Source organism: Camelina sativa, chromosome 9 (genome assembly GCF_000633955.1).
Source record: "Camelina sativa cultivar DH55 chromosome 9, Cs, whole genome shotgun sequence".
NCBI classification, from domain to species: Eukaryota; Viridiplantae; Streptophyta; class Magnoliopsida; order Brassicales; family Brassicaceae; genus Camelina; species Camelina sativa.
This window is the reverse complement of record NC_025693.1, coordinates 35946173-35968589: the sequence shown is the minus strand read 5'-3', so window position 1 is coordinate 35968589 and position 22417 is coordinate 35946173. Positions and strand designations below refer to the sequence as shown.

The 22417-nt window shown below is 42.4% G+C and overlaps 10 protein-coding genes across 11 annotated transcripts in view; 4 read left to right on the top strand and 6 right to left on the bottom strand.

Annotated features, from left to right (window-relative positions):
* The window catches only part of LOC104716000 (rop guanine nucleotide exchange factor 12-like), a 5561-nt gene extending 5493 nt beyond the window's left edge, over nucleotides 1-68 (bottom strand). The window contains exon 1 of the mRNA XM_010433359.2: nucleotides 26-68. Coding sequence (XP_010431661.2) covers nucleotides 26-68 — 43 coding nt within the window. The remainder of the gene's footprint in view (nucleotides 1-25) is intronic.
* LOC104715999 (30S ribosomal protein S17, chloroplastic-like) lies at nucleotides 107-800 on the bottom strand (the record flags this gene model as incomplete). Its single annotated transcript, XM_010433358.1, has 1 exon — nucleotides 107-800. A coding segment is annotated over one exon (522 nt), but the record flags the coding sequence as incomplete, so codon positions are not given.
* Nucleotides 831-3210, bottom strand: LOC104714400 (rop guanine nucleotide exchange factor 12-like). Its single transcript, XM_010431748.2, has 6 exons — nucleotides 2782-3210; nucleotides 2573-2689; nucleotides 2322-2476; nucleotides 2153-2227; nucleotides 1752-2012; nucleotides 831-1657 (listed from the first exon to the last, which is right to left on the bottom strand). The coding sequence occupies exons 1-6, from the start codon at nucleotides 3044-3046 to the stop codon at nucleotides 989-991; spliced, it is 1542 nt and encodes a 513-aa protein (XP_010430050.1). The 5' UTR covers nucleotides 3047-3210; the 3' UTR covers nucleotides 831-988.
* LOC104714395 (glyoxylate/hydroxypyruvate reductase A HPR2-like) lies at nucleotides 3664-5007 on the top strand. The gene is made up of 2 exons (XM_010431743.2): nucleotides 3664-4184; nucleotides 4384-5007. Exons 1-2 carry the CDS (start codon nucleotides 3762-3764, stop codon nucleotides 4900-4902), a joined length of 942 nt encoding a protein of 313 aa, XP_010430045.1. The 5' UTR covers nucleotides 3664-3761; the 3' UTR covers nucleotides 4903-5007.
* Nucleotides 5053-7423, bottom strand: LOC104714397 (la protein 2-like). The gene is made up of 11 exons (XM_010431744.2): nucleotides 7338-7423; nucleotides 7156-7234; nucleotides 6895-7047; nucleotides 6651-6793; nucleotides 6425-6573; nucleotides 6270-6353; nucleotides 6116-6186; nucleotides 5818-6029; nucleotides 5574-5718; nucleotides 5422-5479; nucleotides 5053-5283 (listed from the first exon to the last, which is right to left on the bottom strand). Exons 1-11 carry the CDS (start codon nucleotides 7380-7382, stop codon nucleotides 5199-5201), a joined length of 1224 nt encoding a protein of 407 aa, XP_010430046.1. The 5' UTR covers nucleotides 7383-7423; the 3' UTR covers nucleotides 5053-5198.
* Nucleotides 7673-11811, top strand: LOC104714398 (ATP-dependent DNA helicase DDX11-like). The gene is made up of 10 exons (XM_010431745.2): nucleotides 7673-7872; nucleotides 7974-8540; nucleotides 8617-8708; nucleotides 8843-9196; nucleotides 9314-9616; nucleotides 9711-9938; nucleotides 10036-10257; nucleotides 10365-10902; nucleotides 11002-11326; nucleotides 11509-11811. The coding sequence occupies exons 1-9, from the start codon at nucleotides 7746-7748 to the stop codon at nucleotides 11229-11231; spliced, it is 2661 nt and encodes an 886-aa protein (XP_010430047.1). The 5' UTR covers nucleotides 7673-7745; the 3' UTR covers nucleotides 11232-11326; nucleotides 11509-11811.
* Nucleotides 11328-12897, bottom strand: LOC104714399 (mitochondrial arginine transporter BAC2). Of its 2 annotated transcripts, XM_019229646.1 has the most exons (3): nucleotides 12685-12897; nucleotides 12339-12587; nucleotides 11328-12151 (listed from the first exon to the last, which is right to left on the bottom strand). In XM_019229646.1, the coding sequence occupies exons 2-3, from the start codon at nucleotides 12573-12575 to the stop codon at nucleotides 11498-11500; spliced, it is 891 nt and encodes a 296-aa protein (XP_019085191.1). In that variant the 5' UTR covers nucleotides 12576-12587; nucleotides 12685-12897; the 3' UTR covers nucleotides 11328-11497. The 2 variants fall into 2 exon arrangements, with proteins under 2 accessions (XP_019085191.1, XP_010430048.1); XM_010431746.2 differs by having other exon boundaries at nucleotides 12339-12896.
* Nucleotides 14071-16356, top strand: LOC104714391. Its single transcript, XM_010431739.2, has 7 exons — nucleotides 14071-14198; nucleotides 14282-14414; nucleotides 14909-15012; nucleotides 15110-15254; nucleotides 15355-15495; nucleotides 15583-15865; nucleotides 15956-16356. The coding sequence occupies exons 1-7, from the start codon at nucleotides 14158-14160 to the stop codon at nucleotides 16201-16203; spliced, it is 1095 nt and encodes a 364-aa protein (XP_010430041.1). The 5' UTR covers nucleotides 14071-14157; the 3' UTR covers nucleotides 16204-16356.
* On the top strand, nucleotides 16395-18162 carry LOC104714392 (methyltransferase-like protein 22). Its single transcript, XM_010431740.2, has 8 exons — nucleotides 16395-16657; nucleotides 16745-16818; nucleotides 16892-16994; nucleotides 17090-17140; nucleotides 17277-17430; nucleotides 17537-17675; nucleotides 17762-17870; nucleotides 17941-18162. Exons 1-8 carry the CDS (start codon nucleotides 16474-16476, stop codon nucleotides 18060-18062), a joined length of 936 nt encoding a protein of 311 aa, XP_010430042.1. The 5' UTR covers nucleotides 16395-16473; the 3' UTR covers nucleotides 18063-18162.
* Nucleotides 18142-22117, bottom strand: LOC104714393 (heat shock 70 kDa protein 15). The gene is made up of 10 exons (XM_010431741.2): nucleotides 21961-22117; nucleotides 20439-21662; nucleotides 20086-20313; nucleotides 19913-20008; nucleotides 19555-19767; nucleotides 19283-19477; nucleotides 19050-19196; nucleotides 18813-18962; nucleotides 18582-18712; nucleotides 18142-18498 (listed from the first exon to the last, which is right to left on the bottom strand). The coding sequence occupies exons 2-10, from the start codon at nucleotides 21606-21608 to the stop codon at nucleotides 18339-18341; spliced, it is 2490 nt and encodes an 829-aa protein (XP_010430043.1). The 5' UTR covers nucleotides 21609-21662; nucleotides 21961-22117; the 3' UTR covers nucleotides 18142-18338.

Here is a 22417-nt window from a genome sequence, read left to right as displayed (position 1 = left end):
TATATTTTGCTACAGACTAAAGAACAGATAACAGTAGTTGGAATCGAAGACATTGCCAACACAAACATCATTCACATTCTAAATGTAACTGAGGAGGCAAGGCAGGTCAGGCAAAACAAATTGGTACTACTAGGAAACAAATCAGATTGAAATAACAAAAGCATTCCATAGAGATTACAGAGAGTTGGGGATACACAAACAAACAAACAGAAGAAGGAAAAAGAAAGAAAGAAAGACAGCTTTTACCGACAGAGAGAAAGAAAGACAATAGTAATGCTCTAAGCAGCAGCAGGCTGCTGAGACTCCAAGGGAATGCCAAGGAGGCCATCTCCTCCGGATTTCCTGGCGACGACAGGAAGAGCCACAAATGATTTAGTCTTACTGATGGGTCTGCTCTTTTCCAGCAGCACCACGTCGCCCACCTTGAACTGATTATCAGGGTCATGAGCTTGGTACTTCTTCTTCATCCTCACTCGCCTCTTGTACTTTGGGTGGGGAGCCAGCCTCACCACCTCCACCGCCACAGTCTTGTCGTTGGTTGCGCACACCACGCGCCCCTGCATCGTTTTCATCGCTCTGATGACCGGAACTAAAGCCGGCATTTTAGGGTTCGGGAATGAATTGGGCTTTGAGAGGGAAGAGAGAGGAGTTGAGCCATGGGCGAAGGGAGACGAAAGCTTCAGAGCTTGCAGAGATGAGGTTATTAGTGACGTCATCGTTCTCCCCAGAGAGGATTGGGTTTTGGAAGAAGAAGAAGAAGATAAGGCTACTTTACATTCATATATACAGATGAAATTGGTTTAAAATGGGTTTTACAGTAAAATGGGCCTAATCTTAAAGCCCAATTGGGGTTTTTTTTATAAACAAAGAATTACAAAGCCCATTGAAAAGTTTTGAATCCTAAAAAGAATAATTAATTTAATTTATCTGTCTTCCTTGCTCTGTTTTTTTGTTTGCCCCTCCTCCTATATCTCCCCCACCACCACATTTAATGCCGGGCCGTTGGACTCTTGACGCCGCCTAGGGTTTCTAGGTATGAGGTCTTCTTTGTGGTCACTGCGGGCAGCTTCTCCTTCACCAACTGATCATCCGATACATCTTTCTTGGACTCCAAGTCACCGTTCCCCTGACCAGCCTGATCGAAGTCCCATCCCATGAAATCCGACAGCGTCATGCTCCCGACCAGCGTCTCTTCCTCTGATTCAATCGGCGGGCTCCTCTTGTTCACGGCTCTGTCTGCCTCCAAAACATCGTCTATTCTCGACAGTACCGTGTACGCCAAGCTCTCCAATATTCTCGAGTAGCTCTCGAGCACCGCTTGACCCACGTCCTTGTTGAACTGGATCTTGCTGATGTCGAGTGAAGACTGAGAAATCCCTGGGTATCTATGCTTGAGTATGAGCAAAATGGTCTCAGCCCGCTCTTCGAACACCTCTCGCTTCTCCAGGCTCACTCCGGACGCCCATGGTGCCGATGACTTGCTGTCTTTGTAAACCATTTTGCGTTTCCATATAACGATTGATGCCTCGATTCTGTTTTTGAGGTCGACGATCTTGTGCTCTGAGGACATGTCCATGCTGTTCAGGAACTGGTCCGGGTCAAAGAAGTCCACCGTTATATGCTTGTACATCTGATCCCCGAGACTCGCCCTCCCGTTCTGTACAAACCAAACCAAATAAAAAAAACAATTCTGAGTAAGTATTATTCTCTCATACTCAATAACAAACTGGATTGTGTGGTTGGTTGGTTACCTTTGGGAGAGAGTCGATGTAGCTCTCAGGTATTTCCATCTCGAACAAAACCTGTGCGTTTATGGCCATGGCTGCCTTTAGAACCTGGTTTACACAGTCCTTCTGGTACTGCAAGAACCTTCTAGCTGCATCTGATAGACCATCTGGCGGAACTTTGACTGTCGGAATCCACCATTTTTCGTCGTTTCTCTTGTCTGCGTCGGAGGAGTCTTTTGAAACATAGCTGAACTCGCTTTGGTCCTTGAAATTTTCTAGACAATCCTAGGTAGAGAAATTAAGAGGAGCTGGATGATGATGATTCTAATTGGAATTATTTAAAGCACTGACATTTGTTTCTTCACAATGTACTTAGGTCAACCCATATATATCAATTAGGAGATGAGAGGTAGAGAGGTCCTTACGATGAGCATGGCGTCCAGTTTCTTCAATGCGGGGATGTTCATGTGTAGGTCAGTACGTTGGCGTGTGGTCATTATCTGTTAAATCATCAAAGACCAATAACATTAAGGAATCATGTATGGGATGTTTTACCAAATGAAGGATAGATAGATAGGTAAGCAAGTAACATGCCTCCATATTGGTCCCATCTTTATTTTTTTGCTGAGATGGAGCAAACTCCACAACGTAGTCGGTCACCGAGAGAAGCCAATCAATCTCTTTTCTCCATCTTGCTCTCCTCTCTGCAGGCATTGGCTCCAAACGTCGTTGCTCTCCGAACACGGAAGCTACGTACCAACCACACATATATAAACGTCGACGTCAGAGATGGTTGGTTAATAAAAAAAGAAAAGAAAAAAGAGGGTCCATGATGATCCAGCTACCTGCAATGTTTGTGATTGCGTTTGAGAGGGCGAGAGCAGAGGATACTCCTTTGCCTCCACCGGAGTTGTCCTCTCCCAGCAACAGCTTGGAGAAGCGTTCTTTCATCTGCTCCACATCTGCCATTAATTATCGCAAAGCCATACGTTAGCTAGATAAGAAAGGAGGGGGAAGTCACGAGAAGAGAGAGAGAGAGAGAGAGAGTACATGCCTGCCAAAAGCTGCTTTTCTCTAGCCAGTGCGGCGGTGAGCGCTGCTTCATCCGCAGCCGATCTTAAAAGTGGCGGGGCCTTACCAGGATGAATAATGGTCAACGGTTCGGCCTCGTTGGACCCCGTGGCAGCCTCATCTAGACCTGTCTCGACGCTGAGACTTTTGGCGTGTCTCGTTGCATTGTTGTTTTCGTTGTTCCTCCATTTGAAATTAAAGAGCCTGCTCCTATAGCTTTCCTGTTCTTCTTCTGATGCACGAACCATTCCTGGTTCCTTTGATCGCAGCACGAGAGAGAGAGAATTAGAGAGGATCGAAAGGGGCCTCTCTTGAGATAGGGAGAATCAAAATGTAGTGGGAGGGGGAGAGGAGAAGCTAATCGAGCGGCAAAACAATAAAGAGGATTTGCCTCCCTTGTTACAGTGACTTTGGCTTTGAGAAAATTGTGGAGCTTCTTCTTTCTTTTTTTGGGAGGAGGGGACGTGGGGCGCATGTTTTTAGACCACACCTCTTAATTTTAACTAATCATTATTTAGGATTTGGATAATTTGAGATAGAGAGAGAGAGAGGTGTGTTTGAATCAAAATTGTTATATTATAATATATAAGAATAAAGTATGTGAATTGTGATTAACCAACCATTTCACTGGATTCTGCATTGTCAACGGCTACGTTGCTCACACACTGATACACACATACAATGTATTAGCAACGTATATGTTCATGAATCTCAAATATGCATGAATGAATATCAAACGTGCAATGCTGTCGTCCGTTATGAAAAGATTCGGCCGACACAGCTTACTTAGCGGCCCATTAATAGTAGGTATTTTAAGTTATGGGCTGAAATAGAGGCCCATTATATATTATATCTCTGTTAAAGACGCATCGTCCTCGTCGTCAGTCGATAACTCAATCCATCATCACTGGGGAGACGCCAGAGAGAGAGAGAGAAGAGTGTCTGGAATTTCGAAAGAAAAAGATGGAATCAATCGGAGTACTGATGATGTGCCCCATGAATTCGTACCTAGAGAACGAGCTTGAGAAGCGCTTCAACCTTCTTCGCTTCTGGACTTCTCCTGAGAAATCCGTCCTCCTAGAAACACATCGGAACTCCATCCGCGCCGTCGTTGGAAATGCTTTTGTCGGCGCTGATGCTCAACTCATCAACGATCTTCCCAAGCTTGAGATTGTCTCCAGCTTCAGCGTCGGCCTAGACAAGATTGATTTAGGAGTATGCAAAGATAAAGGGATCCACGTCACCAACACTCCCGACGTTCTCACCGAAGACGTCGCAGATCTCGCGATTGGGCTTATCCTCGCTCTCCTCCGACGCCTATGTGAGTGCGATCGCTATGTCCGCAGCGGAAAATGGAAGCAAGGTGACTTCAAACTCACCACTAAGGTTCTCTCTCTCTCCCTCTTTCAAAGTATTGATCGAAGCCTGCATACATAAAATCGAATTTCTCATGTCAAAGAAATCAAAGTTAGTGGTGATCGCTCCTGGTTGGAAATGAATTTGATGTTTAGATTAGAAAAGAGCTTTGCTTATCTTGGTCTTCGACTTGTATCTCTGCTTTAACATTCTTGCTTGTTTGACTCAGTTTAGTGGAAAATCCGTGGGCATCATTGGACTAGGTAGAATTGGGACTGCCATTGCAAAGAGGGCTGAAGCTTTCAGCTGCCCAATCAATTACTACTCCAGAACAGTGAAGCCTGATGTAGCCTACAAGTATTATCCAACGGTGGTTGACCTCGCTAAAAACTCTGACATCCTCGTGGTGGCATGCCCGCTGTCAGACGAGACCAGACACATTGTCAACCGTCAGGTGATGGATGCCTTAGGACCAAAGGGTGTGTTGATAAACATAGGCCGTGGACCACATGTTGACGAGCAAGAGCTTGTAAAAGCTCTAACAGAAGGCCGCCTGGGTGGGGCTGCCCTGGACGTGTTTGAGAAAGAGCCGCACGTGCCCGAAGAGCTCTTTGGCCTTGAAAACGTCGTTCTCCTCCCTCACGTGGGAAGTGGCACTGTGGAGACTCGGAATGCCATGGCCGATCTTGTGGTGGGTAACTTGGAAGCACACTTTTCTGGCAAGTCACTTCTCACTCCGGTGGTCTGAATGATGATTCATTTGGGATTTGGTTTCTTTTGAAAGACTGATACACTGTCGTATACAAAGAATGGATTTTGAAATCTAAACGAAACCTCTGTTTTATGTCTCTTACTTATCTTTCTTAGTGTAGGAGTGGCGCATAAGTTAGGACTGAAGTTGACCAAAACAGATAAAATACCCTTTACCAAACTACTCACAGACGACATTATAATCGTGAAGTAAAATATCTATTTTGTTGAGAATTAGTTGAACCTAAAAAAAGTAGAGAAGAGTATGGCATAACAAAAAAACCAACACTACAACTAGTGCTCCTTTCGAGCCTTCTTGATTGGTTGTGCGGATTCGAAACACACATCTTTGCTTTTTTCCTTGATGTCACCTTCTTTCCTGATACAAATGAACAAAGAATCTTGGAGTTAAGTTGGAGCACTCAATGAAGAACAAGAGACAAATGAGTGCTGGTACAAGCCAAGTCCCAAGTATATGCCCTGCAATGAATAGACAAGGTTTGGTTTGATGTCATACCCTTCTCCTTCCGGCTCAGCTGATGATAGTCTTTTCCACAACTCTCTCTCGATCTCCCCTGAAAGCATTAGTATACATACCAGTCATTTCCAGCGTTTCTATGGTTAACTTCATTTTTTGGCACGACTAACTCAAGGGAGTTGCCACCTTACCATTCACTGCTTCAAAGGTTATTGAGAAGTTATTCTTCACAACTAAACCTCCAACAAACTCCGCAGCTGCACGGGCTTTCGTTGCTGTTTCTGAATCTATGAAACAAACGTAACCCGAATCCAATCCACGAGAGTATTCTATGTGCTGCAATAAGCACAGGAAAAGATGATTGTTCAACATTCAACAATCAATTTTTTGTCCAAGGGATTGGTGGTTGTGGTTAGGCAAAAGGTTGCAACTTACCTTAACGCTGCCAAATCTTTGAAAAACATCCTTGAGAACCTCAGAGTCAAGAGAATCACTGTTGTTCCATGGGGGAACCGCAAGTTGATCAGCAGTGTTAACTCTCTCCTTGCCACCTTCCTTCTTTCTATCAGTTTCTTCCAACCTCTCTGCAATGCCTGTCTCCTTATCTTCCATCTCTCTGATGTTAATATTCAGAGTCTTGGGTTTTTCTGCAACCGAGAGCAGTTGCTTAGAGAGCAGTTCACATGTTTTTTTTAATAGAGATCAACAAGAATCTTGAGAAGCGAGAAAGTACCTTTGTTCGTTATATTTTCTCCACTGGCTATCCATTTCAAAGTGAATTTGACAAGCTGACCTATGCGGAATCTGTAGCAATATATAGAAACAAATGAGCCAACTTGCACTTGATAAATTAAGAAGCGTTTTGGTGATAAAAAAAACAAACTGACTCATTGTGGGAGGTATCTATAGGACTTGAGCCTGATTTTCCGAGTAGCTTGATTAGATTCTCTCTTTGACAGTCAAAATCACTCCTGCATAGCAAACAGGAATGGTCAGGTAAATGCCAATATCTATCTACATAGGAAAACCATCCTGAACTTACTTTGGTATGAGTACTAAGTCGGCGCCTGCATAGACCAAACTCTGCCTCAAAATAAATTCAGTGTCTTGTTCAGAGGAGAATTCAACCAAAGCAGTGCCACAAAAGTGTCGCTTATCTGCGATGTGGTGAGGTAGCCTCACACTGTTCACCTGAACAAGTAAAAAACTCTCATAGTTAGGAGAAGGAGATTGATTATTAGACGCATGTGAAGAAGAAGAAGAAGAACCTTGGCGTATTGAGAGAAGAAAGAAGCTACATCGTCCATCTTAATGCTGTACTCAAAAGGTGAAGCCGCAAGGGTTCTTCTGTGGACTTGTTCAAGCACTTCTTCCGGTTTGGAGAGTTTCGTTCCTCTACCGATCCTTAGTCCTTGGGAGCAACAAAGGGTAAGGTAGGCAGATGTGGAAGAAAAGAATTATGATTCATCATAATATATATATAATTGACAGACCAAAGAGAAAGAGTTATACCATTGTTGGAAACTTTAAGAAAATGAGAGGTGCGCAAGAGAGTAGCTACATCCTCCAAAAGTCTGGGAGGGATGTCTTCTCGTTTGATGTTGTTACCGAGGCCGAGGAGGTTCCTCATACGAGAAAAGGAACAAACCAGACGCAGACTAACCACTAGAGAGAGAGAGAGATTCGGGGCGGGGCGTATCAAGGAAAAATCAAAATTAGAAATGAATAGAATCTGAGTTTACTCTCTAGTGCATGTATATATAGAGAGGATACGGCCATCTTTGCTCTTGGTGACTTCCCTGTTGAGGAAATCATCTCTGGGTAGATTACTGTCACTGAAGTAGAACTCCACCTTCAATTTAACCAGACAGATAACAAAAAATGTTAAACAAGAGAGAGACAGAGAGAGAGAGAAATAAATCAGAGATGAAAATGAAGGAAATCAATCAGCAGACCTGGGTAAGCAACTTTCTGGCGGTTTCTTCGTTGAAGGAAGCCATAGCTGCCTGATTCACTGCAATCGGAGAGAGCCCGGAGAAGAGGAAGAAAGGAGAAACGGTTGGGGATCTGATACATTAATAGGCCCATCCATACATTGGTAGGCCCATCAATTAATTGGGCTATTTAATTTTCCGTTCGAGAGAAGAGATAAGCCCATCAGAAGCTGAATTGGAGTATTCTGAGCCCCGCGTCCAAACAGCCTCGTCTTCTTCGAAATCGGCGGCAAAATGCCAGTTGGGGTTTTGGTTGGAGCCCTGAACTGAAGGAAGGGGGTGGGTGGGTCATCATTCATCAATCAAAAGTCAAAACCCTGCACTGCAGCAACAAATAGAAGGGAAGCTGAGTATTTCTTCTTCTTCTCGATGACGACGGAGAAACGAGATTTCCCGGCGTTTCCGTACAAGCCGTACTCGATCCAAATCGATTTCATGAATGCGCTCTATCAGTTTCTGGACAAGGGAGGCGTTTCCATGCTCGAAAGCCCCACTGGTTCTTCCTACTACTCTCTCTCCCTCTTTCTTTTATTGTGTTTATTGGATCCCTCCTTACTTATCTTAGGGTTTGAATCTCACTCACTCTCACTCACTCAGGTACTGGCAAATCTCTTAGCATTATCTGCAGTGCTCTCCAGTGGTTGATTGACCGCAAGGAGAAGGGTTTGACTCAGGTTTCCGACACGGTTGATGTTGATGATGACGACGACGACGAGCCCGATTGGATGAGAGATTTTACTCCCAACGATAACGATAGAGCCAATCACAAGAGCTTCAAATCCTCATTTTGGCTCACCAAACATGCCAAGGAAAAGGAAAAGCGAGGGGATGTTTCTGTAAGCAAAGACGAAGACGACGAGGCTCTTCTAAACGATCAAGAGTTTTTGTTGGAAGAATACCAAAGCGAAGATGATTCATCATCTCCGGGCGGACGTAAGTCGTCCAAGAGAAAACCCGCCGGTGGTTTTGACAGTTCATCATCAGAGGATGATGATGAAGATGACGATGACTGCTCAGATGACCAACATGGACTCAAGGTTTACTTTTGCAGCCGAACACATTCACAGCTTTCCCAGTTTGTCAAGGAGTTGCGCAAGACTGTGTTTGCCAAAAATATCAATGTTGTCTGTCTCGGCTCCCGAAAGAACTTGTGCATTAATGAAGGTTTCCCATCATTTTCTCCTTCCTCTTTCTTCATTGTTTGCTTCTCTCCACTTACTTACAATAGGGTCATGTACAGATGTTCTTAAGCTTGGTAATGTCACCCGAATCAACGAGAGGTGCTTGGACTTGCAAAAGAAGAAGAAATCTCAAGTGGTCTCTAAAAAGAAGGTACACATTCTCAACTTGTTTAAAGAGTCTTCTATCTTGCATTGCTTGTTTCCTCGTTGTGCATGGTCATTTAGTTTAGTAGAATGAAACGAATATTTTGCTTGCGCTAACTAATTGAAGCTTGAACATTCCAGAATTTAGGTACAAATGTAAGGGTAGGACGAACCAAAGCTTCTTGCAGATGCCCAATGCTTAGAAAACATAAACTACAGCGAGAATTCAAGGCTGAGAGTTTTCAACAAGAAGCCATGGACATTGAAGATCTTGTTCAGCTTGGACGACAAATGAGAACTTGTCCATACTACGGTTCTAGAAGAATGGCCCCGGCAGCTGATCTTGTTATTCTTCCATACCAGTCTCTTCTCTCAAAGTCTTCACGGGAATCTCTTGGTCTAAGCTTGAAAAACAGTGTTGTTATCATAGACGAGGCTCACAATTTGGCTGACACACTTCTCAGTATGCACGATGCAAAAATAACAGTGTCACAGGTAAAATATCATCTGCTTTTTAGAGCACATGTTCTTTGAATAGGATTATTTCGAAGCTGCTTTGCTGATACCTCACACAATGTCGAGTCATGATTTCTATGTTATTGTGTATTGCAGTTGGATGATATACATTGCAGCCTAGAGAGTTATCTGGGAAGATTCCAGAATCTCTTGGGGGCTGGAAACCGGAGATACATCCAAATTCTGTTGATTCTCACCCGAGCCCTCCTCAAACCTTTTACTAGTGAGAAGAATCTAAACAGCGTAAATGTTGGACTTGATACGGGAAACCCTTCTAAAAGCAATCCTTGTGGTGCTTGTTCGATGGCGATATATGACTTTTTGTTTTCGCTGAATATAGACAATATCAATTTGTTCAAGTTACTTGCCTATGTAAAGGAAAGCAATATCATTCATAAGGTAATTGGTTCTTCATATTTGCCCCTTTCGCTTGTCCAACTCTTTTCTCCTGTCCATTGCCCTTTTCTTAACTTTTCTGTTCAACTATGTCCAGGTCAGTGGATATGGGGAGAGAGTTGTTATGTTGCAGAAAGATCCAGTGGCTCATGAGGAAACGAGCAAGTTAACAAGTTTTAGAGCATTTTCTGATATGTTGGTAGCACTCACTAACAACAATGGTGATGGGCGGATAATAATTTCAAGGACGAGTTCGTCTACCTCTGGTCAACAAGAAGGGTACATCAAATATGTCATGCTTACAGGAGCAAAGTTATTTTCGGAGGTTGGCCCTTGCATAAATGAGTCTTTTTTTTTAATTTCTGCTCTGTAGTGGTTTCCGCAATTCAACAATGTAATTGTTAAATGATACATATTTGTAGGTGGTAGATGAAGCGCATGCTGTCATATTGGCAGGTGGGACACTTCAACCTATAGAAGAGACAAGGGAACGACTCTTTCCATGGCTACCATCGAATCAGCTGCAGTTCTTCTCATGTAGTCACATCGTCCCCCCTGAGAGCATAATGCCAATCGCAGTTTCACATGGTCCTTCTGGTCAGTCTTTTGACTTTAGCCACAGTTCAAGAAGCTCAACAGGAATGGTGGGTAATCCAATTGACAGCTAGTTTTCACACATGTTTTATTCCTTTAACATTAATGAGATCCAGAAAGAGTATTGTGTTTTTGACTTTCCGGGTATGGTTGACAGATACAGGAGTTAGGACTCTTAATGAGCAACCTGGTGGCAATGGTTCCTGAAGGAGTTATCGTATTCTTCTCCTCCTTTGAGTATGAAACACAGGTGCACACAGCATGGAGTAACTCAGGGATACTCAGAAGAATAATGAAGAAGAAGCGTGTGTTCAGAGAACCCAGAAGAAACACTGAAGTAGAAGCTGTTCTCAGAGATTACAAGGAAGCTATAGAAAGCGAAAGAGGGGCAATAATGCTAGCTGTGGTTGGCGGGAAGGTGTCAGAAGGAATCAACTTCAGCGACAGCATGTGCCGGTGTGTTGTGATGGTTGGTCTGCCGTATCCCAGCCCGTCTGACTTTGAGTTGTTAGAGAGAATAAAGCATATAGAAGGTCTTGGAGATTCAGAATCCGCAAAACCTTCTCTGAGTTTGGTAGATGATTCTTACTACAGTGGAGATGTTCAAGCAGGATTTGGCGTGTTAAAGAGCTGCAAACGGAGAGGAAAAGAATACTATGAAAATCTGTGTATGAAAGCAGTGAACCAATCAATCGGTGAGTTTGTAGTCTCAAAAAAAAAAAAAAGATGTTGCTTGCGTTTTAATTAGTATTGATGGGACTGAGACAAAATGTTCTTCCCTGGTTGCTTTGCAGGTAGGGCCATCAGGCACATAAAGGATTATGCAGCCATTTTACTGGTAGATGCTCGATATTCTTCTAATGATCCATCCAAAAGAACATCTCATCCATCCAACAAGCTCCCAAAGTGGATCAAAGATCGTCTAGTTTATTCGAGCAAAGGCTACGGAGATGTTCATAGACTGTTGCACCAGTTCTTTAAACATAAAAATGTTGAAGACTCATCCGAGACCAATCAGCATTAATTAGTGACCGTGTCTATGAGAGAACATGTTGGAGGACATACATCCTTGGCACTCTCTTATTTTGGGTATCTACTAAAACCATTAGCAAAAAAGTGGTAAGAGATAGCAAAAGAATTTCATCATTTCCATCTGTTTCCTTTTTGGGTTTGTAATAATTTCTGAATGTCACAGTGATTTCTGTCTGATCCTTAAAAGAAGAGTCAGATTTGGTTGACCAAAGCAATCCAAAATCTATTATGTGCTAACTACAACATTCACTTGTTGGCCTATTTGTTAGACTCGCTTTCCTGGGACAACTGAGCGGATGGGAAACACCTCAAGGCAACCTCATAAGCAGCAAAAATAGCACCGTTGACGACAAAGGCCCTGGCAACAGCAGTGCCGAGGCCACGCCAGAGAACGCTATAGCCTTCCTGTTGGACGCTCTTGCGAAAACAATCAGAAATGCCCTGGTAAGCACCGTGGCCTTGTTGGAGTCTGGTCTTGACGACATCAAGAGGATAACAAGCAACCCAGCTGGCAACACCAGCAAGGCCACCAGCGAGCAACATGGTGGTGAGGTTTTCTTCTCCAGTCTTTCTGCAGCCGGGATGAAGCCTTTCCCTGACATACTCATAGGTCCAGAAGTAGAGGCCATGAGCGGGAGCATCTCTGAGGACGGTGATGGTGAGGCCTTTGTAAATACCTCTAAGACCTTGGGTCCTAATGATGGACTTGGCCAAGCTGAGGGGACCACTACTGGTCTGCTGTAGCTGGAGACGAATCTTGAGGAGCTCGACAGGGGTGAGCAAGAGGCTCTGGACAGCACCGGTGCCAACACCACCAAGAGCAACGCCAGTGTAGGAAGGAGGTTCATCAAGAGGAAGAGAGGAATCAAAGGAGCGAGAGAGTATGGCGTATATCTGGAATACCATAGCATTCTGCCGGGAGGGGGCAACACCAAATAAAGAAAAGAAAAGAGAGTATCAATAATGCATCTTTTTGTTCTTTATGATGGGTGGGATTAGGTGGATATTCTGAGCTTTATTATCCGCAATCAATCCAAAAAAAAAAAACAGAAAAAGGTTGAATGAATCTTTTCTTGAAATGGTAGAAAGAGGAAAACACCTGAAAAGTGACGGAGGCCAAGGGGGCAGCCATGCCTCTGTAGAGGGAGGTGGGACCCTCGACGGCGAGCATACGACGGAGAATGGTGAAGGCAGATCCCGATTTGGAGCTATGTTGTTGCCGAATCCTCAGGGTGTCCAAGGGGTATCCGGAGACGATCCCGGCCACGCCTCCAAAACCACCGGCGACGAATTCTCTCCCCCAGCTGCTCGCCAAAAACTCCGGCCAGAAATCCATCTCTCGGAAGGGCTTGTACGTGAGTAGGAACAAGGAGGAGGAGTCACAGACTAGAAATCAAAAATCGGAGTCTTTGTTTTTGTTTTGTTTTTGGGAGAGCTTTTAGTACCAGAAGAAACGCTTAAGATTGATTGAGACTGAAACTGCACCGACCTTTTCACACCATCTAGCTCCAACCCACTCCCGCCACCTACGCACATATCCTGCCAAAAACTTTCTCGCACTGGACTGGGCGCCTTCTTTTTTGTTTTATAAGTAATAATGAAATTCTCCTAATCCTTTGTCCACTAGTCTTAATGAGGATTTTTAACTATGATGAGTCTATTTACGTTATTTTTTTCAAAGCCTACGAAGAAGAAAAACGTGTTATGTTAACTCCCCAATCCATAGTTTTAAAAACGGTATATTGTCAAGGAACAAAAGTAGTGCACGTAATCCCCACATCATCACATAAAGGCAAATTAATTAAACGAGCCACATGAAGAAGAAGAAACGTAGAGTACACTGAACATTTTTTACGTATTTTTCTTCATTATTTGTTATTATTATATATCTCTTGCATAGAAATATAGAGGCCATAGACGTCAAGTTAATGATTAACTTTGTTAATTTTCACCCAAATGAGAAATCTACATTCTTACTTGTTAGTTCTTCTTTTTTGGTTTAATAATTCTTATCACATCACAGCAGATTCTCCTTCTTCTTCTTTTTTAATTAGATCCTTCCTTGTCTGAAACAGTGAAGCACATTTACTAATACACACCTAAGTCTCTAAGTTGGAAGGAGCACAAGTTAAAAGCACAAGTGTAGGAAACTGATCAGTGATCACCTTCTCCTCCTCTTTCTTTCTTGATAAATAATGCAAAGTGCAGACGACGTCAATGGGCTTTGCCTATGTTGCTTTGGCCCAATTGAGATATTATCCAAAAAGAGATCACATTTGTTGTTGATTTGAACTTTGAATCGATGGTTAATATTATAAAACTTTCGGGGAACAGAATCGATGATGATAGAATAGAAGAAGTACAAAAAAAGCATATATTTATGTACTGTATGATGATAAATCGATCAGTGATGAGATCACTCTCACTCACATACGGGAGTTGAATTCCGAAACTAACCCTAGTCAACCACCTTCTCTTGCGGGGAACTCCACCCTGTTTTGTTAAAACTACAGCTCCCCGACCCTATCCGAAGCGCGCGCGCTATAATAATATAGAGATGATGATGCTTCTCTCGTCGATAAAAAATCGGAGGAGACAAAGGTTCCGTGGTTTTCTTAAGTCCGTTTCTTCAGATCTCATGTAAGACCGAGCCAAGCCAAGGTCGTTTCTTTTTCACATTCCCTTCTCTCTCTCTCTCTCTTTCTTTCTTTCTTTCTTTCTTTCTTATAAAGCCAAAGCCCTTCCTTTATAGCGCCATCTTTCCCAAAAAGGACGACACATTTCTTCTCTATCTCTCTCTTTCTCTTGCACGAAAGAGAGAGATATAACAAAAACCACACCCCAAAACAAAACACAAAAAAAAAAAAACCCAAAACACAAAACGAAGAAGAACAAGAAGAAAACATTCGAAAGGCACAATGTTTCATGGGCTGTTTAAACCCAAATTCTATACGAAATGGTAAGGTTCTTCTCTTTTCGTTTCCGTTCCCGTTTCAATATTGGTTTCTTTCATCTTTGTTGATTGCACAAAATCGTTATCAGCAAGTTGTTGGTCAAGATAACCAAGACAAGAGTAGACACCGTGAAGAGGAAGAAAAACTCGGTTTGCAAATATCTCAAGAACGACATTGTCGATCTTCTCAAGAACAACCTCGATTACAATGCTTATGGCAGGGTACGTAATTTCCCTTTTTCTTTTCTTTCTTTGTTTCTTTCTTTATCCCTAGCTTTTAGATTGATTCAACAAGTCCTTTTCTTTTCTTTTCTTTGGAGTTTTATATTATATGTTCATAACTCTTCATGTCCGATCCTCTGTATGTCGCCGTTGTCATTTAAATGGGTCACGGGGATCTGATTGGTTCTCCGAACGTGAAAGCAATTACATTTCCAACAGAAAGAAAGAAAGAAAAAAAAAAGAATAATTTTATTCTCTTTCTAAAAGAGGGTCAACGATGGTTTCGTTAAATCCTTAGTTCGTTCTATATTAGTATTATACGGAAGCAAGAGCGTAAAACAGAAATCTATATAAATTTATTTGTAATGCTGTCACCAGCTGGTTATAACAGAGTCGAGTGACTTGTTGCTTAAGCAACAAATTGTGTGGCTTAATTGTGTTTGTCTTTTGAAGTGAGTACGTAATTAAGGGTTTTGAGATTGCGTGTGTGACAGGCAGAAGGGCTTATTGAGGAGAAAAGAAGGCTGGCTTGTTATGAATTGTTGGAGCAGTTCTGCAACTGTGTTGCATCCAATGTCTCTCTCTTACAGAAATCCAAGTAAATTAATTACAACACACCTTTTAAAATTGGCCTCTGGAATTGGATTCATCATCCTCATCTAAATATCTGGTACCTGATTGTGTATGAGCTGCAGTGGGTGCCCTGACGAGTGTCGCGAGGCCATCTCCTCCCTTGTATATGCGGCCGCTAGAGTCTCTGAAGTGCCTAAGTTACGCGACCTCAGGTCTTTATTTTCTGAGAGATACGGGAATACTCTTGAACAGTTTGTGAATCCTGAGGTACGTTACGTACATCATTTTTTGTTTTGGATGACTTTTTTTCAATAACCACCACCACTTGCTTGCTGAGTGATGACTCCATGGGGATGGGAATGTGAAGTTTGTAAAGAGATTCAAAGCAGAGCCGCCGTCAAAGGAAATGAAAGTGGAGCTGCTGCGGGAAATAGCTAGAGAGCACTCCATAAAATGGGATGCCAAGTCTTTAGAGCAGAGGTTGTACACTGCAGCAACACCTCCTCATGTGAGTCTCTCTCTCTCTATTTCTTGTTCTTGTGTATTTTTATTAAATACCATGTCATACAATTTGAGCGAGACACTCTCATTGCAGATGGAAACTGAACAAGCAAACAGAAAGAGCAACGACACAAGAACAAGCACGGAAAACAGAATAAGCCTTTCCTCTTTCGATGACACCAACAAGTCCATGAGTACAAGCGAAGAAGACTCAATGAGTACTACAAGCGGGAGTTGTGTAACTGCCCCTGAGGAGGATCAAGAAACGAAACCATTCTACTACAGATTCATCATGACGCCTGCCCCTTACAAAATAGAAAAACAGGAAAGCCTTCCGGAGAAGATGACCAAATCTGACCTCATGGCCGACGACAATGGTGAGTAGCAACTAGCAAGTACATGATAAAAGAATAGTTTATTGTTTTTATATTTGTTGGTTAAGCGGGCTAAGTAGTGATATGAAACAGATTCACCGAGAGGCGAAAAACCGAAGCCGAGATCAGTGAGACGAAGATTCGCAAACCCGCCCCCAGAAGCAGATGAGGAAGCATTGAAGCAGAGAAAGAACATGAGATCAGAAACGATGGAGAAAGCAAGCGGAGAGGGTACAAGAAGGATGAGTCGTCGAACATCCTCGTGGCAGCTTAAGCACTCCTCCAGTGTCCCAGATTTTGATGAGGTCGCCGCCCGCGTCGATGCTCTTTCACGAAATTGATTTTGATTAGGTCGCACGCAGCCTAAGCACTTTACTTCTTAGTGAATTACATATTAGAAGAAGAAAAAAAGACTTAAAATGTTGTTTTTGTTTGTTTGTTGCGGTCGTCGTCATTCGTCAGTGTGTAAAAAGTAAAGACTTCGTCGAGTTCGTATTCTTTTGTAAACTTATAAGCAACACAAAAAAAAAAAAAAAAAAAAAAAAAAAACCTAAAATCATTGGAATCGATCGGCCAAGCCCACTTTAATAGAGAAAGAGAGCTAGAATAGAATGGAGGATTCAGATTCAGAGATTGATGAGGTGATGAGCGAGATTCACCTCGGTTGCCCACCGGGAACTAAGAAACCTTTTCTTTCCCGTTTCACCTTCTCCTTCGACAGTCATCATCTTACTGTTGATAAAGACGGAGATCTTCTTATTCCTAGGCGCAACAACAACAACAACAATTTCACTTGTAACTTTTTAATTAGTCATTTGTATAACCCTTAGATTATTAGTATTTTGGATAACCCTTTTACTCTTTTTCTCTTTTTGTGAGCAGTCCGATCCGCTCACTCGTTTACTGTCAATATTCAGCATTCTATCACATCTACGCTCCCTCTTGTTGGTCTGCAGGTATGACTCTCAATCGTCTTTTTCTTTTCCCAAGCTGCATGCTGCTCATCTCTCTGTCTCTCTGTCTCTTCAGGTCTGGAAAGCACAACTTGTCTTATCAGAATTTGTGTTGCATAAGACGTGCACCTCATCTGACTTTCATGGCATTGTGTGTCTCGAACTCGGTGCTGGGACAGGTCCTCTTCATTCATACATGATTTATACTCTTTCCATTCCATCTTTTAATTCTCTTCAGTCTTTTTTTTACTCTTCAGATATGTTTTCTTTCCAGGGCTACTTGGTATTTTGCTTGCACGGGTCGCCAAGGCTGTTTTCCTTACTGGTCCTGCTGCTTCTTCTTCATAATACACCAATATAACATCTCTCTCTCTTTCACATGCTTTACTACTCTTCAACTTGTATCTATCTAGTCTCATCAGGCTTTAATTTTCTCTTTTCAATTCCTCCCCCAACTACAGATCATGGAGACCAAATTCTTGACAACTGTGCTAACAATGTCCATATCAACTCATCCTTGTTTAACCCGCAAACTGTGGTCAATGTTCGTGAGCTCAACTGGATGAGCGAATGGCCTATTGAAGACAGCCATTCCCACTGCACAATTCCGGATATGTAACAAACTTCTTTCTCTTCAACCTTGATATATATTTTATCTTGTGCGACGACCCCGTTCACATATATAGCTCTGTGTGTGTGTCCTTGTTTATATATGTTAAAGGTATTGTTGGAGCTCCCAGGACTTTGATCAAGTAAAAAATGCCAGCTTCATTTTCGCGGCAGATGTGATCTACAACGATGATCTAACCATTGCACTATTTAGCACCTTAAAGAGGCTCATGTCATTTGGGTGTGAGAAGGTAATAAGTTGGATCACTTTGAAAAGGCTTAAGCAACCATGTTTACATACACATATACAGAGCAAGAAACATCTGCACAATGGCAGGTGCTATACTTGGGACTGGAGAAACGATACAACTTCAGCCTAGATGATCTCAACGTAGTTGCCAATGGCTATGCCTGCTTTCGAAGCTACATCAAAGGAGAGGGACTTTGTAAGTTGTGTCCTTTATGCTTTCCAATGTCGAAGGTATGAGATGGTTTAATATAAGTGTTATGGAACAGGTAAGCAAGAGAAGGGGGTTTTCGTTGGCAAGCGCATCGACATTACACAGATCCCTCAGTACATGAAAGATTACGATAGAGGAGAAGACGTTGAGCTCTGGGAGATCAAATATGTATTTTGATTAATGTCTGATTTGCATTTCATTTGCTGTTTTAAAACAGTCCAATGCAGAACAAATTCGCATTACACTCGAAGAGATATAAAGTAACAAGACTTCCGAATTATAAAAACCACAAGGAAACAATAAAAATATACTTCCTAAAAAAGTATTATCCATAAGGAAGGACTAATATAAAATCTTTGGGAGATGATAGCAAACTAGAAATGAGGTTCATTCTATGACTAAAGAAAGTAAGAACAAAATCGATACAAACACAATCTAGCTCTCGTGATTGATTTAGGCACTGCCTTCGGTTGGATTCTCGGTCTCCATTGGTTCGGCGGCAGACGCTGGTGGCTGTGGCTCACTCTTGCCCTCATCTGCCGGCTCACCTCCCTTGGCTTGTGGTGCCTCTGCTTTAGCTGGCTTTGGTTTGGTCATTATAGGCCTGCAAAACCTGCAAAACATCCAAAGCAGGTTCACTTTCTATATCATGTAGTACTTCTCTTCGGATAAACAAATACAAAGAGCCTTGCTTACTTGTCCAATGCCTCCGCCTTGCTTGTAACATCAGCTGACAATAGAGCCGGAGTGGCATACTTGGGAAGCGTATCCTGCTGCTGCTGCTTCTCCCGCAGCCAAGCTTCAGCTTCCACACACTCGTTCAAAACCTTCATTATTGCACAACAACAAAACACACATCAAACCATTTTCTCATGCCTCTAAAATTCACCATTTGTTCTGTGCTTTCGAGATGGGTCGAATTATTACCTTTTCCTTCTCTGCCAATTCAATGTGGTCAAACTTGGAATCAGTAGACACAGCTGCCTCTCTGTAGCTGTTAATACAGTAACCTAGCTGATCAATGACCGACCCTCTTTCCAAAGACTCCTTGTAGCGCACTTCAACAGGGTCACCAACCTGCAAAAGATCAAATCCCCAACTCTGTCAATATATTGTCTCAAATATGTTTTTTTTTTGGCAAACAATAGCCATCCTGTGAAGTACCTTCTTAAGCTCTTCGAGCTTCGCAACATAAACACCTTTAGTCTCATCTTCCCCATCTTCATACAACCAATCCTCCACTTCCTGCAGCTTTGCCAGGAATGCTTCCCTCTCTACATCAGTGATATACTCCTGGTATTTGTCGCTCAGCTGAAAACAAAACACGTCAGTACCCAATACTCTCAACATTATAAATGCATACACTCAATGCAAATGAAGAAGATAAGTATTCTCACTTTGTTTCGCATATCATAAACATAGGATTCAACAGCATTCTTGCGGTCCTTGGTCTCCTCCATAACTCTGTCTTGCAAAGCCATTTCAAATTCCTTCTCCACTGCCTTTTCGACCTCCACAGATTTCAAGGCACCATAGACCACTTCTGATAGAGGTACATTTGTTTTCTTCACCTTCTTCTTAGGAGCCTCAGCCTGTAAATCCATTCATAAATATAAGTTCACAAGTGAATGAGTAGAGAAAGCAGTATCAGTTAAGTAGAGAAACTAGCCTTTGAATCAGTTTCCATTTGCACCGGCTTATCAGTAGATTCTGGAGCACCATTGTCAGTACCAGCTGCATCAACGGATTCCTTGGCGTCCTGCATGTTCACATCAGAGTCCCCAGAAGCAGGAGCTGTCTCAGCAGGTGCAGTCTCCATCTTAGTAGTTTCCTCTGATTGTTCTTTAGAGACCGGAACTTCAACTTCTTCCTCTTCCAAAAGCTGTATTAAGGGGAGAGAGAATAAATTAGCATAAATTAAATGATCCTCAAGTATATACGGGAAGCCACTGCTCTGGGTGATCAATTTGCAACTTATTATTATTAGAGAGAATGAACCTTTAAATAGTTCACTTAAAGAAACTTACAGTTGCCGATTCAACTGAGACAATTCCATGCAGGTTCAATCTCACTTTCACTTTAAGCTTTGCCCTCTCGCCTTTTGATGACTGGAAGGGTCCAATCTACAAAAAAGAAATCAACCGTGAGAAACAAGAGCGCTACAGTCATACGTAGCCATGACAAAGGGGAAAGATCATACTGTGTACGTGCTGATTTTTGGGGGTGCTTGCAACTCGTTTACATCACTGTACTGCACATCAACAGAGAATGTTCCGGAACGATAGAATGTTAAAGCCTTGACACTTGGAATGGGATTTCCTTTGGGAAAAACAATGGTGCTCTGCTGATTCTCAGTTCCTCCATTTTGAGAATCGGAAGCTAGTCCTTTCCAAGCCAACGAAATCGAGAAAGGGAAGCTCTCATGAACCTTCAGAGAACAAAAACATATCATAATACGACTAGTCAGATAACCTGGAGTATAACAGTTCTCGAGTTACTTATAAGTATACCAAAAAAACGACATATACTTAAGCATAGATATGCGCCCATCACCTGGAATTCGCGAACTTTAAAGGTTGGACTGAGAATGGCACACTGCAAGGCACATCCCCTCGACACACACTCACTTGCATTCATTGTACGCCTGGGCTCCTTGCCAAAAAACTCAGTTAGGATCTTGATCATTGCAGGCACGCGAGAACCAGAGCCAACAACCTCGACCATATGTACATCTTCAACTGTGAGGCCCGCATCAGAGAGAGCTTTCTCTAGAGGCCTCTTAACACGCTCCAAAATAGGGATGCTGACCTCTTCAAACTCTTCCCTCTTGATGACACCCCTAACATCTTTCTCATCCATCAAACACTCGATATTCAATGGTGCAACAGGATTAGCGCTTAGAACCTTTTTCAGTTTCTCGCATGCAGCGCGGAGCCTGAGAGAAGCCTTAGCATTCTGGGAGACGTCAATCTTGTACTCCTCCTTGAACTTAGCAGCAAAATGATTGAAAAGAGCCTCATCGAAATCTCTTCCACCGAGGGAGCGGTCAAAACCGTGAGACAAGACTTTGAGCTGTCCTTTTTTGAAGCCTGCAATGCAGACTTGCATACTAGCATGGCCAATGTCAATGAAAGCGACATTGAGGGGTTCGTTCTCAGGCAAATCAGTCTTATAAATTCCATAAGCCAAAGCTGTAGCAGTAGTCTCGTGGATCAAGTGCAGAGGATGCAAGCCAGCGATAGTTGCAGCATCAAGAACAGCCCTTCGCTGGAGGTCGGTGAAGTAAACAGGAATACCAATACAGCAGTCCACCACAGCAGCATTCAAGTTCTTCTCAGCAATACCTTTCAAGTTAGACAACATCATACCCATAACCTGAGTTGGGGTAAAGGCTCTGACCTCCCCCAAATAATTAGCGTGGATCAAAGGATACCCATCAGGCCCTTCGGTGATGGAGAAGGGGAGAGATTTGATATCCCTTTGCAGCTCAGGGTCGGAGAACTGACGACCAATAAGGCGCTTGATTTGGGAGATGGAGTTTTTGGGGTTCATCATGGTAGAAGCAGCTCCAGCAGTGCCGATGAAGCGCTGCTTGTCACCGAAGCAGACAATAGCAGGGGTCTCGCGGTTAGACTCATCGTTAAGAACGACGTCGATACCTCTTTGCCTTGCAACAGCGACGAGGCAGTTCTCGTTTCCAAAATCAAACCCAACTACACTCATTATCAGGCTTTGGTGTTCGTCAATCCTAGGGACTCCCAAGTATTTGATAGCAACCTTACAAATCAATGGAAAAATAAAACTATTGAGATTTAACAACTTCGATATAGCGATTTAGAAAAAAATCAGGTTAGACTTCAGCTCAAACTGAGACCCTAAGACCATCTTAGTGAACCAAAATCAAACCACAAGCTTATCTTCTAATCACCAGAAACATAAGACCAAGGCGAGGGGGTTCGAATACAAAAGAAGCTCGAAATCAGATCAAACCTAAATTTTTTTTAAAAGTGCACATGTACGAAAAAGAGAAGCTACAGATCTAGAAGATGTGCAAACAAGAGCTTCAGAAACAAACCTGGATCGCGAGATGGGGTTCGCGTTCTGGAAGCTTCTAGCCGAAAACTGGGTGAGTTTGAGTAAATTAGCGAGAAATTGAGGAGCAAGAGTTGTTGTGAGAATGAGAGAGGATGAGAGAGAAAGAGAGAGAGGTTTTATTTAGCAGACACCACAGGGTTTGGGGTTCGTCTGGAATGTTCTTCTCCTTTCCTTTTTTTTCTTTTTTTTTTTTTTGCTTTTTTCTTTATGTAATACACTTTCATTATTTTCCTTTTTTTTTTAATTGATATTTTGCCTTATTAATTTTCTTAGTTTTGTTTTTACTTTATCACAAAAACATTTCTTCAATTCCCTTTTCTGAATATATATATATTTTTATTTGAGTCTACCTACATAGATTATTGAGAATTTTACCAAATCTGCAAAATAGATTATTGAGAATTTGTTGTCAAAAAAAAAAAAAAAAAAAAAAAAAA